This window comes from Bombus fervidus, chromosome 8 (genome assembly GCF_041682495.2).
Source record: "Bombus fervidus isolate BK054 chromosome 8, iyBomFerv1, whole genome shotgun sequence".
Classification (NCBI taxonomy): Eukaryota; Metazoa; Arthropoda; class Insecta; order Hymenoptera; family Apidae; genus Bombus; species Bombus fervidus.
In genome coordinates, this window is record NC_091524.1 from 8,098,827 (window position 1) to 8,113,103 (window position 14,277).

The 14,277-nt window shown below is 39.0% G+C and overlaps 1 protein-coding gene across 6 annotated transcripts in view; it reads right to left on the reverse strand.

Moving 5' to 3' along the window:
* Positions 1 to 14,277, reverse strand: part of Jupiter (microtubule-associated protein Jupiter) — an 86,092-nt gene that overhangs the window by 3,686 nt on the left and 68,129 nt on the right. For 3 of the 6 annotated variants that reach the window (XM_072009263.1, XM_072009264.1, XM_072009261.1), the window contains exons 2-4: positions 4,433 to 4,830; positions 3,135 to 3,158; positions 1,230 to 1,316 (exon numbers count right to left, since the gene is read on the reverse strand). In XM_072009263.1, the coding sequence (XP_071865364.1) occupies positions 1,230 to 1,316; positions 3,135 to 3,158; positions 4,433 to 4,830 (509 nt within the window). Of the gene's footprint in view, positions 1 to 1,229; positions 1,317 to 3,134; positions 3,159 to 4,432; positions 4,831 to 12,399; positions 12,425 to 14,277 lie in introns of those variants that run through there. The other 3 variants (XM_072009266.1, XM_072009265.1, XM_072009267.1) reach the window with 3 other exon arrangements.

Genomic DNA, 14,277 nt, shown 5'->3' on the forward strand with positions numbered 1-14,277 from the left:
TAAAGAAATATCATAAATCCAATCCTCTTCGTCTGCAGCAAGAAATACACAGAAATTATCGGTCGACCAAGGCTATATAAGAAAAAGAAACGATAAAGTAAAAGAGTGAAAGTTGAAACATCAACTCGTAAAAAAATCAAATTTATATCTTTTGCCTCTTTTTTTCAGTACTGTACAAAACTACCGGAGGATGACTCGCGTAAAAATAATTTATTAATAAACCTACTTTTTGTTCGATGACTCGCCACGTAACTTATTAAACACATCCTTATCTGCATAATTCTCAAGTCATATCAAAAGTATATCACGATCGTTTTCAACAAGCAATTACCAAGAATCTCTTCTTATTCACACTACGATAATATGATCTAATCAAACCACATAGTGAGTCATCATTTTTCTGATTCATCCCCAAACGCGTCTACTGCTCAAATCGTACTAAGTCTCCCCCCGCCAGACAATAACAAAATTTCCAGACCATGTTCAATCAAATATGCACACAAAACCCTCCTGCTATTCTAATCAAAATAAAGTAGACCCCATTTGCTCGTGAATTTACCCCATATTTTCCTTCGTCAATCGGGGGTCGAGACCATACAAACCTTCATAATACCATACGCCAACCATTCTGCAATTTATATTCAACCCTCCTATTAACCTACGTTGCATTGCATTTTTTTTTACTTACATACATTTGTACTAATTCCGATAAATTTTCATATTTCTAAATTTCCAAATTTCAAATTCCTCAAATTCTCTCTGGAAATTCTCAAATTTTCAAACTTACAAATGTTCAAATTGCCAAAGTTTCGGATCCTTTTATCATCCAAGATCTAGTTTCGTATTGTTCGTCGAATAATTCGCGCAACTATTTATTTCGCTGTTTAAGCCGTAGTAAATTATTTCATGATAACAATGGTTTAAACTCTCGAGATGCCGCTGAAGAACGATGACCTTCGACAATTTTGTACAGTACTACGGAATCTCCTCTTCTGTCGTTACCTGCTCGATGAAAAACTAATCAAATGGAGTTTCTCACGTGTCTCGAAGTTTCCCGAGGAAGAGGATAGAACAAATAATTTCATGTGGATGAAAATAATAAAATATATGTTTGAAAGTCGATGAAAAAGGGCGAAAGACATGATTGATTGTCTTTAACAAAAAAAAAGAGAAAGAGAGAGAAGAGAGTAAAATTGAGAAAAAACAAAAGAAGAGTGGGTAAACGTTACCTCGACACCTTCGTGCGCTGCGCCTCACGGGCGTCACGTCAACTCCGTCTCCGGTGACCGGGTTGCGAGTTAAGCAGGATGATCCACCTGCCAGGGTTCGAGCGGGTAGGAAGGCGCAGAGGACGACAGTTTCACAGCCGGTGCACGCAAAGCGACACGCGCCAGAATTTCACCACCACCACCACCACCACCACCCCCATGCACCGACACACAGGTAGCAAAACCCACATCACCGTCACCCAACCGTGTATATATGTTAGTGGGCGCGACTGTTCGCATGGACCAATTCGAGATACTACGATCTTTTAATTATCTTAATTTTGGGGGGTGAGGGACAAACAGTGAAAAGAATAATCGAGAAGTTAGACAATGTTCGGATATTTAAATTTGCAGATTTTTGAATTGCTAGATATTCGAATCTTACGGCTTTTGAAATTTTGAATTTTTCAATCTCCGAATTTCTAGATTTTTGAATCTTTAAATATTGAAATCCTTGAATTTTTCAATCTCTGAATATTGGAATCCTTGTGAACACCTAAATCTTTATATTTTTAAATCCTTGAATTAAATCAGTTGTGTCTTGAAATAATTTTTCAATATTCAAATTTTAAAATTTCTGAAAAATATGAAATATAATTGGAATAGTAACGCGAGTGTCTGAAATTTGTCCATGCGAAGAGGAACGAGTACGAACATAATATAAAACCAAGAGTATTGTACTATGTTACGTTTGTGTGATATAAAGCAAGCAAAAGCAAAGAAAGTTACGGAGCAACGGAAGAAAACACAAAGTATCAAGATTAAAAAAAACAATGGAAAGAAAAACTGCAGTTCTCAAACTGTTCCACGAGTAAGAACGCACTATGAACAATTCGAAATTCATTGATGATGTGTGAAGCATTGTAAAAAGACTAAACAGACACATATGATTTCAAGTTACTTTTCTCTCTAGAAATCAATTCTAATAATAAAAAAAAACCACTTAAAAGAATAACATCTCTATTATATAAAAATTTCACACATTAAAATAAAAAAAAAAAGATAACAGGGTAAAACAAAATATTTTCAAAACATGTCATATATTAAACAACTCCGTGGTTGCCATCCGATTGCGTGAAAAATCGATGAGAAACAGATTATTTGTCGCAAGCAGAGAGGTATGTTACGGTGTTTAACCAAAAAATTAAAGGATTGAAAATGGTGCGACTAACTCAAAATATGTGTTTCTAGTTTCGCAGCAGGCCCTGTGACTCGTTAAAAAAAAAAAGTACTTTAATCAAAAAATTATCACAGTTCACGCTTTACGAAATATATATTGTACATATTAAGAACTTCTGGAATGACTACGAACTTCTACACTTCAAAAAAAAAGAAAGAGAGAAAAAGGGTAGAAAATTAAATCCAGTTATGCTAAATGAAATTCTAAAAAAAACACTAATTAATATAATTTTATGCGAAATTTCATGTTTGGAAACTTGATTTGCATTAATAATCACGTCATTGCACGATCGAGATTCATAAAAATTTTTTATAAAAAGGTAAGTACATGGTACATGCATACGCGCACATAATAATTTTGTTTTTACATCTATCCTCTATTCTTAAAAAATGAAAAAAAAAGATATTCTGCGTATATCCTTTCTCAAATTAATGTTAACGATTTTTCTGCCTCCTATTTGCATCTTTGTCGAACTCCACTAACGACTTAACGCGAAACAGTTTATACGCGTTCGATTGAACTATTAATTCTTGCAATTCGATCGATAATGTAAATCAAGCTAAGAACGATATTTCCCGAAACAGATCACGATCATCCGTAATTAAAAAAAAAAAAAAAAAAAAAATAATAACGTGTAGGATGAGTGTCGTGTCATCTACTTGAATATGTCTTTTTTACACACTTACGAAATCGTTTGATTCTCCTAAAAGCTGCTTGCGAACAATTCAAGAGGATGACTTGGTAAAAGCCATGGATTAGTCACAGAAAATAAGAAAGAAAAATAATAATAACAATGTTCGTTCGTGTCTCGCTAGCTCCACAATAAAAAGATCAATAGCGATTTTTCCGTTGAAATTTGTTCATTCGATCGATTTAATGGAACAAAAGAAACCGAACGGAATTTCAAAGAACGCGTGAAACTCGACAGAAGTGTCCTTAATTTGAAAGGAATTTCAGACAGAATCGGCGTGGTGCGAAAGTTAATATCGAAAAGAGCCTGCGACACACAGACACATATTTCAAGGTAGCTCGAATACAGTGCGAGTTTAAGTATATATTTGTAGTTCCAGCGATTGCACGCTTGTCACAGTAGCAATCTGTTAAAAACTCAACGAAAACTAATAAACAAAAAGAAAGAAATAAAAATCGAAAATTATATATTACTCGAGTGATATACAGTACGCAAGAAACTAAATCGTCTCAAGAAAAAGCTTCGATACCAAGAAAGTAACGCTTGAGAAAAAAGAAAGAATTCATCCCACGTTTACGACGTGAAGGTAATTGTGCTGTACTGACGATTTAAATATAGCTTGTTCAAAATAAATTGACTGCGCAAGGCTGCCACCACCATACACCATTCATAGTAGTGCTTGGTTAACTGGTCGCGTGTTGGCAACTTATCTGCTCAATTATCGAGAGAGATATAATATTTCCAAAATATTCTCTTAGTTCAATGCAATTGAGACACCGTTACCTAAGAGATTTTTTATTTTTTTTATTTCACTGCTGGAGATATCGACAAGTTAACGCTGCACTGCTATAATACTTAGCGTTAGAACTACCAGAATGGCCAAAATTACCAATTTCTGATTCTTCGTAGACACGTTATAGGCTTCTAGAAATTCTTTCATTTTAATTTCAATGATACGAATTTCACACTTTGGTCATCGGTGGTTCTAACGTTAAACCTTCCCTTGCTGCTTAACAATTCTCAAATGACAAATTACAGAAGCGAGTGCTCGATAGCAAGCAGTCAATTCATTTCGTACAAAAACAACTAAATTACCGAATACAAAGAATCATTTGCAATAGCGAACACTAGTGGCAGAACTCGTAGCCGCGTTCCATCGCGCTCGCACCGTACACCAGTTCACCTGACCAGAGAGACAGTAAATCCTTTTTGTTTCCACATATAGTGGGGGTGTCGTAGGAGGAGGGCGGGTGTTGTGGATGCGTTTTCGAGAAAGGAGAATTTGCACCTTACCTGTGACATCGTTGGTCAAATTGTTGCCATTGCTGGCCGCGTATCCGTTGAGAACGCCCGCGATCGAGTCCGTACTTCCGGTGCTCTTCGCGGGCGATGTTGCGGCGCCTGATGACACCGATGAGGACGTCGACTCCCCGCTGAGGGAGATATTGCTGCGCATGTGATTTTTCGCGTTTGGGGTGGTGGGTGGGGCATCGGGAGGGCCAAACAGGCGATTGTATGAATCATTACCGGGCTTGTTGCGCGGCGTTTCGTTGCTGTTGCTGTTCGGTGCATCGCCGAACAGCGCCGAGCCCAGTTGCGACTGGTTGTGGTTCTTCACGCGGCGGGGGCTAGTCTCTTCAGGGGCCGCGCCGAAAATGTCGCTGCTTCCGCCACCAGGAGGTTTCAATACCCTGAAACAATGGAACAATGCGAACATTAGATTTATCGATTTCAAAGATGCCTGGTGCAGGTATAGTTTTGATATTGGTCTTCAATCCTTAAGCATCAAAGTACATCAAAGATAAACCAAATTATTAAGTTCATGATCAGGAAAGAAGGATCGAAGAGTTCTCCATTCGAACTGACAATTCCCTGCACAAAATAATTTATTTACTCAGAGATTCTTAATAAGAGTTTTCGTAATAAGTGCTTTTTTATAGGTTTAGTTATTGCTAAATCATTATTTAGAGTAGAATTTGACTCTGAAGTAAATTGTTTAGACTAAACTTAGCTATTAAGGAAGTTTACTGGTATTGGGACATTTTGATCGACCATATCGTTGATTCTACTTTTTTTTACGTAATACTAATTCCTTTTAGAAAATCTCAAACTGGATAATAGTATAGTAATTCTGTTACGACGTACTACAGTGAATACTATAAATTATTTAGAAGAGTACTTCAGTTTTATTCATCTACAATAACAAATTAAAAAAGAAGAATGAAATAAAAGCTAGAAATCATTTGTACCAGCTTCCAGGTGGAACAAGTGCTCTTAAAATTACCTACGATCTTAATTCTCCACTAGTAACAAAGAACTAGGTGAAGACGTCAATTTCTTTCAACGACAAGTACGCCTTCATCCACGCCTCTTAATTGCACGGTACACGAACTGTGCAATCGCGTGTAGTGCACGTTCCATGGGACAGCCTTTAGTCATACACGCCGAGTCAGCCACTTCCGAGAGACGAAAAGGGGTTGAGAACCATTGTTCTCGGGCGGTGGTCGCCGACATGGGAACAACACGGCTCGGTCCCCACGACGGAAGGACACGATCCAATTTGCTCGATAAATCTGCGCTGATTTCTACGTAACGAGGGTCGCGCGTCTCTCGGCTTGATGCGTGGCACGCGCTTTGTCGCGTGCTTGTTGCCTGGTCGAGCGGATAGAGTGGGAAAAGGAAGGAAGAAAGGAAACAGCAACGGCGAAAAAAAAGAGACGAGAAGAGAAATAACAGACCAGGGTGTGGTACCAGAATTCACTTCGGACCAGGACGAGCAATTAAAAATATGAAATCCGTTCTCTTTTCTATGAACGACGAACGAATGAACGAGCCATGGGGGAACATAGTTTTAAAGGTCCACAGACATCATTAGCAGAACGGTTCAATTAACGAAGGAACCGTTCACGCGTGACGATCTTTTTTTTCTTTCTCTCCCTCTCTCTTTTTTTCAATTTCCTCCAGGGATGGATTCTGACTGCTTTCGAACGAGTTTGCGCAGGGAGACGATCCGAATATGGACCGTTTCTGGTTACACAGGCTCCGCGATGAATCTTGATCGATTCAGTCAGGATGAAGAATATCCTGTTGATTAATGCCTCGACTGATGTCTTGATATGGTAGCCGGTATTAACAATTCCGCTCCCATCTAGATCATTTTGTACAAGAGTCTGGTCGAAGTGTTTATAAATGATGTTGTAGCAGCGATGGATAGAGTATGATTATTGGGAGGAGCCGTTGCTTCTTGGGTATGTAGTTTGTGTCGGGATTATTTCTTGCTCGAGTTACACGGAAGCTTAAAGTGTTCGGTTCCATCGAGGTTCGTCCTTTTCTCTCTTTAAAAGTATATTTACACATACCTTCGCTTTGCAACGAAGCATTTTGTTTTCTTTACAGTATCAAATGTTTATAATCACACAAAAGTAGTACTAAGATTAAGTGATACGAAGATAATCAGTTTAAATTATTTATTATTAATTAATCAGTATAAATACCATACCGTATAGTGATGTACGAATACATTTCGTGGTCGCTGTATCTCTTGTGCTTAAGTAAAAATATATATAATATATAAATCACATTGTTTTTATTATACAATAATGTTACGTTTACGCAACTTATCCTTTGGCTCAACATCCCGAACTCTCAAGATCGAAGGAATGACCATTGCGTGTAATTACCATTTGTTACCCGATATTTAACTGATAATATGCTTTATAAATTCGAGAACGCCACTCCTAAGTCATCCCCCCGTCTATACGCTCCCTCGTGGTAATAGATTTTCTAATTACATTCAATTAACATTCTTCTCGAACGTATTACGTCGTCCTATCGAACGTATCGTATATGCCTGGTTGTATCGCCAGCAAGAAGTCGTTAAACTCCCGATCGATCGAATATAATCGTTTCACTCTAATTAACGTCGCAACACTGACGCCCCTTACGAATCTTCCCTGTGCCCCTTTTTACCCCCGACGATTCATCAAAAGTACGCAACGTATCATAGCGCGCATTTCATCGACTGAACGATAAATCAACGCTTCCTCGTTACGGTGTCTCGGATAATTGAACGACCGACGCGGTTTGATAGAAACGTGTTCGTTGCTTCGACGAGGAAGCTTCTCTCTCTCTCTCTCTCTCTCTCTCTCTGTTCATCGACCATACATGACCGCAACTATGAGCTTATAAGCCTCGTTTACGCTCCGTATAACGCTGAAAACTCACCACAAGGGACGCGCCATTCCTCCAATTATCAAATTCATCTTTAATTGACCAATTACTGGTTAGGTTGCTACACATACGGATTTCTTCTATGCGTCGAGAACTGGCGATTTTATTAAGTAAAATAAATGTAGATCTAGTCGTTTTGAAATTAGCAATTGGTTACGATTGTTTAACTGTGCACTTTGAAAATTTTTATGGTCCATGAAGTGGCAACTTCGGTACACTTTTACAGTGGAACGTTCTTTTCCATGAAAAGAATTATGTTTAATAAATTTACTGATACGTGGGATAATTTTCATCTTCTTTCATTTTTTATCAATTTATGTCATTGTAATTTGCTTTAGGGCTAACCCTTTCGATTCCAAGAACTTCCTACAGCAGAGGTCACCAAGAAATATTTCTTCAACTCCTCATCCTGGTATGTGTAATATCGATCACATTAAAAATTCTTGTATTCACAAATCCGAAGATCGTTTCATATTCTGTAACATAGGATCCATGTCGTAGACTTTTCTTTCACCACGATACTTTCTAGTATGAAAATTTCATCTCTCATCTCATCTAAACTCCTACACGACCCTACAATATTCGCTCGATCTCGTTCTAACGAATCAACCCCCGACTCGTTCAGTAAATTACCATATTCTTTTCCCGTCAACATCTACCAAAAGCAAAAAGAAAAGTAGATTTATCGTCCCTTTCCATTTCTTCCGTACCATAAATCCTCGGAACGTAAGAGGGCAGGAAAAAGAAGGCGAATTCACGTAAAGGACACGTCTAGGACGATTGATGATCCTCTTCGGTGATGTTGCGTCCGGTCGTCGATGCGTACAGTGTCCGAGATCGACGATTTTCTCGACAAGAAAGAGAGAAAGAGAGAGCCTACACGTTCAGATGAATCCGTGGAGAGACGGGAGGGCAAATAACGAGGATAATCAATCGGCCGTAGGAAGCGAGGAGTCCTGGAGGGGACAGGATGGGCGCGCCGAGGAAATATGTTGGATGACGTACGACGACGCCTCTGCGTCTTCTTTTCGACGCCGTGTAACCCCACCAAAGGAACCAATCGTCGACTTAATAAGACCATCAACCTGTTTTACGCGGTTGTCCATGCATCTTCCATCATCGAGAACCGCCATAACATTTTAATGTTCGTCGACGTAAACCAAGTCGTAGAAGCGTGTTCCGGTGCTATTAAATAGGTTAATGTCATTTAATCTTATGTGTCGTCGTGTTTAATGGGGGGTAAAGACCGACATGAAAGAGATTAAACGCTCTTTATAAATCTCTAGTTTAGATAATCCGAAGACAGATGATCCTAACCGAACGTTGGTAATTATCTATGAGAAACGAACGTGGAGCAAGAACTTCTTTCATTACCGAATCTGTCAAAGCGATGGCTTGTAGGACTGTTTTTCGTTTTTGATGCTGATTTTTGTTACGGGAAAAGTAACAGTTTTCCGTTTCAAATATTCGTTTTCTTTTCTTGGATCCAGAGCGATCGAATTTAAAACAGAATTTAATTTAGGAATCAATAGGTGAGTTGACGGATTTGATATAACGATGATTTTAGCGTTAAAGATCTAGGATCGTTCAATTTTTCATTTGTTTTTTTCTCGGAAACTTTCTCGCAGGAAGATCTGTTGCACTATCTCGAGGCGCTTCCGGTACACCGCATTAGTTCCCTGCTGCGAGGATTTTACTTGACTTTCCGTTTGCACCGTGTGGGCTGCCGCTGACCCCACGGTTGCTGAACCCACCATATGCCGACTACGGCTAATATATATCGTTTAGAATGTTATTACACCATAAGGGACGTTATTTCTTTCATCTTTCCAATATCTCTGATGTTCGTTTAATAAGATACAGACAAATTTTCAGAAGAAACTTTACCATGACTCACAAGATATCGACTTTTGTTATGCGTAAATAAATTTATGAAAAATCACGACTGAAAATGTAAATTAAGAATTCCAGACAATACCATTGATTAGAAACTGCATAATTTTGGTGAATATATTTTCTTTGCTATTCTCGCTCGAAGCTACGTCCCGAAGAATTCTCTGTGTCATTAACGATAATTTCTAATATCTTGATGCACGTTCTTTGTATCGATCGTCTTTTAATATCGACAGGGAAAGTTGAGAAAAAACGTCATAACAGAAAAGATTTATGATATCAATTGAAATAGCGAGCAAAAACTTGCCTCGATATTTTCTACGAAGTCATTCAATTTCTAAGAAGTCATCCAACTCCTCCGATTCCACCGTAAAATTTCTTTCGCCCCGTTACGTAGCAATGTTAGAAATTCCCGAGGAAACCGCGTGAAAAGTGGACCAGGACGCTTTCGAAAATAATAATCATCTGCTACAATGACTCGACATGCTCGCAGAGCGAACTATGTTAATGCTTGACGAACGTCATTAAAGAGGAAATACGATCTACTCTCTTCAAAGGTCTGTCTCTTTCTCGTTCAACTTAGAATAACACAATCGAGTTGTAAAGCTCTTTCGTCATCAAGATACGGAACAATAAATCGATCATACACTTTTCAACGATGTAGACCATCACACAAGTCCATAATCCTAATGTTACATATTTGCATAAACGTTTAACTCTGCCACGAACCGGATAAAAGACTTTGAACGTTTGAAAAACATCCGACTATCACGCGGTTACAATTTTTTCCTATTCTCTTCGAACTTAAAAAATTGTTTAAGTATACAAAAGTACGATTCACTGGCAAATTATGGATATTATATCGTACGTAGTTACGACGATTACGAAGGATAAAAATATTCAAGATCGATTTATCGGTAACTTTGTAATAAAATAACATGTTGCGAAAAACGAGCAAATGTCTGGATGCTTCTACCAAGTAGATAGTGTACTTGATTTGTTTTCCTTAAACCCTGTCATTTTGGAAGCTGCACGATCGATCGTCTTCTCAGAGATCGTGAGACGATCGTCGATAGGACAGACAAAATGGAAGAGGACGAGTCGAAGGAACGAATCCTAATGTTCAACGGGGATCGTCCATCATTCTGCTAAACGTCTCACGTACGACGTAATCAAAAGAATATAGAAAATGGGACGCAAGGGCAATCATCTACTCTGCGAGTCGTAAAGTCGGATGAACGGAATTAAAGCTCGTGGGAATACGTGTAATATTCGACGTGACGCGAAATCAGGTTGCGTGGGTGAGAGAGTGCTCTGCTCTGGAAGAATTCTTCTATTAACACATTCCTTGACACCGAGAAAAATAGAATTGACAGTACTTTGACACTAAAACGACTAATGATAAATATACTATCAATTTACTTGCAACTTCGTTATACCATGAAATGAATATACCTAAGCGCATTCTAATCTCAATAACAGTTTACATTACTTTTAGCAAAAGGTTTATGTTTCAAGTAATTGTGAAAAACGACAAGTAAATGAAACCTGTTTGGGCAGATCTGGTAATCATGAGATTAAACTGGAATAAAAAAGGATTACATTAAAACAACTTCGATCGAAGAAAAATACCACCTGTGCTAGATTCTTAATGTTGTTTAATTTTCTGTCGCATCTACTATCTTAACCGTTTTAGCGCCATGCAGCGCGATCGCGCTATTCGCGTGCTGTGGTGAACTGTGTCGCGATGTTTGGTCGCGATCGTCAATTTGCAACGCGTTCGGTTTCGGTAACGAAAAGAAAGAGCAGCGCGATCGCATCGATTGGCATTTCTCGCAAATAAATGAACAAAACGCTATCGCGCTGCATGGCACAATCCGACTCGGATTCTTAAAAAAGTCTAGCATTAAAATGGTTAAAATTACAGCAATATTTCTTTTCTTTTCTACCCAATAGAAATTTTATTTCTGCAAATTCGCGATCCTTGCATCGTGAACGGACGATGATCCCCGTACCAAAGAATTATCGCCGAAGAACATCCATCTTCAATAAGCAAAATCTCGATAACAGAATAATATAAGGAAACCTCATCAAACTTTGAAGATTCGAAGAACATCGAACGTCTAACTTGTCGAAATATATTCTGATCTTGTCCAGTGACTGGCACGAGGATTTAGTCGAGGCAATAACGAAGGAAAAAGAGGAGTAAGTCGGTGCCATCTCCCGCGACGTCACCTTTGGCATTCGACGTCCTCTTGTCACGGTATATTCGGCTCTGTTGCGGAGGGATCACCCAATAAAAGAATTCAATCACGATCGATCCAAACCAACGATCACGCGACGACGTTACTTTTTTTTTAAAAAAAAGGGCACGAAGTTCACTGACGTATGATGACGATAAAAAAAAAAACTCGGTTTCCAGGTCAAACGAACTGGTCTTAAGCATCAGATTACATAAATACAATGTTATCCTCGTGGGAATGGCGCATTATCCTGCTTCCTAACGTCCCAATCGAAATTATGCGGAGAAAAATACCAGGCGTACCATGATCCTCCATTTCGAGGCACGATATTATCGTAGACCATTACTCTGCTTTTACACTTTGAACATCGAGCTTCGATTTCATCCATTACCCGTAACATCATCCCTTATCGTCGAATACACGCGCCGTTTCTGGCTCGCTGATACCACAAGACTTTCTACTAACGTTTCTTTGGAATTTATAAGTATGTATGTAATGGAAGTAACATAGTTAGATTCTGAATTATGCATTTCGTTAAGGGTTTCTTCGTGTGTTGATAGATAATGCAAACTCTATCGGTGTCTTACGTTTTATAAAAATTACTCGCGTCTCTCGCAAAGATATTTAATTAGAATTATTAATCGTCGAGATATGCTGAACGATTATGTCGTTTAATAATTCTTAAATTCTCTATAGAGTTGTCAACCCCTTGGAGGAATAGAGATAAAGCTACTCGATTAAAACTATTGAAATTACCAAAGTGTCATATCTCATATTCTTCAATAATAAAGACCTTTACCAACTTTTCAACCTGTCTTTCCAATTCTCCGAAGTAAGAAGAGAGAAATGAAGTTACTCGATTCAAATCTAACGTAATACTAATGTAACTAATACCTCATGTTCCCCGATAATTTCTCATTTCTTTACTAATCTTCCAACCACTTTTCCAACAAATCTTTTCACTTGATTATCAATATTTAAAAATCCTCATATCGATAATAATTATTATTAATCTTCCTACTATGTTTTCCCAGAGTACAAGCTATAGTTCACCGTCCATATGGTAGAAACTAGCCTCGGTCATTCTCGGAGTCAAAAGTTTTCGAGCCTAGAAACGTCGAAGACGCGATCGTTCGAGACGAAGCTCCTCGATGGAAAAATTCACAAGGCGGAAGATAAGGCGATCGGAAAGAGTCGGAGGCTCGGTGCTCGCGCGTAAATGGATCGTTTCTGTGGGTGCAGCGGCAATAAGGAGTCACGCTCGAGTACTCGTCTTGGCTGCTGGCAACTCCGTGTGAGGTCCCGGAATATCGAGGATGTCGATAACAAGGAGCGGCATTGTGGCCAATCTTTATCGCGTTTCGGACAATGGTCATTGTTCCGACGTTTAATTACCCCAGGCCTTTGCCATTCGCTAATACTTCCTCGATTTCACGTTTCGCTAAATATTTGCACCATGGTGAAACTCTTTTTGTGTGCTGCGCGCTTTTAGAGATGGATAGATGCAATACAGGAGTAGGCGAGAAATAGTTTAGCTAGAAGGTAATTGGTCGACTGGTAACCACGATGATCGTACGCTTCCATTATCTTCAACCTCGTGGGAGTTCCTTGAATATTCAAATACGATCCACCCTCGACGTAGGTCGTTCTGAAGGCGGGTTAGCTGATTTTACGATCAAGCTGACGCGATACGAGCATCGAACCCCTCTTCGTTGATTGGATTGGGAATTGGTAACTCGCGCGCGGGGATGTCTTATTGGGTTTCGTGTAAATTTGTTAGGGTTGTAGGCTCCTTTTCAGACGAGGACTTTGCATGATCGAGTTAGAGGGTTAGATTTATCCAGTTCGGAGGCAATTTTTTCCAACTGTTTTTGTTTTACTCTGCATAGCGAGAGAAAACCTCGCAAGGTAGATAACTTAGATAAATTTCACAAGATGATCAAAATTTTTCTTCACCGTAAAAAATTAGAGTATAAAACTGCTTGAAATCTCCCTTAGCTAATAAAACATTATCATATGAACGTTACAAAATAAAAGGTTGAGTTCCACAACGTCGTCGAAGTTTCTGCTCAAGAATAACTGAAAGCAAAACTGCGTTGTATTTTGGCAAACCGATAAAGCATTGTCATACAGATTTTATATTCAGATCGTAAATATTTCACGAGATCACCGAAATTTCTCTCGAAAGCAGGAAGTAAAACTGCTTGAAATCAAGGGTAATTTAGAGGCAAGTCTCGAGTCTTCCTGATCAGTCGGACGATTCTTCTTCTTCTCCGCCTTTCAACCATACCACAGTCATACATCACCATAGCCTGGCAGGCAGCACGCTAAGACGCTCGGTTCGATCCACGAGTACGTACCGATGCTTGCCCACGTCCTGTTCGATTCGTTTCAATTAGGAGCCTGGCGAGTTTTTCAATTCGATTCAGGAAGTTCCATCGACCGAAGCGCGATTAGTTGAACACGCAGTTACTTCGATCTGCCAGACGCCTTTCGATTCAATTCCTAATAGTGTACGGGTGCGTTGGCGTCAGACAGTCAGATACGAGAAGAAGCTTCACGTATCGTACCGTAGAAATTGCGAGTAGGCTTAAGTTTCTTCGACACCCTGAACCGCCGCATATATTATCTTCCATATTCTACCCTTGAAAAAAAGCTCCACCTTCGAACAAGAAATCTCGATTTCTCCATTTGGAATCGAATAACTTCAGGCCTTTTGTATCGCTTGGTAAAATCATGATTCTTCTTCACGTAACAGCAGTTTACTTTCAT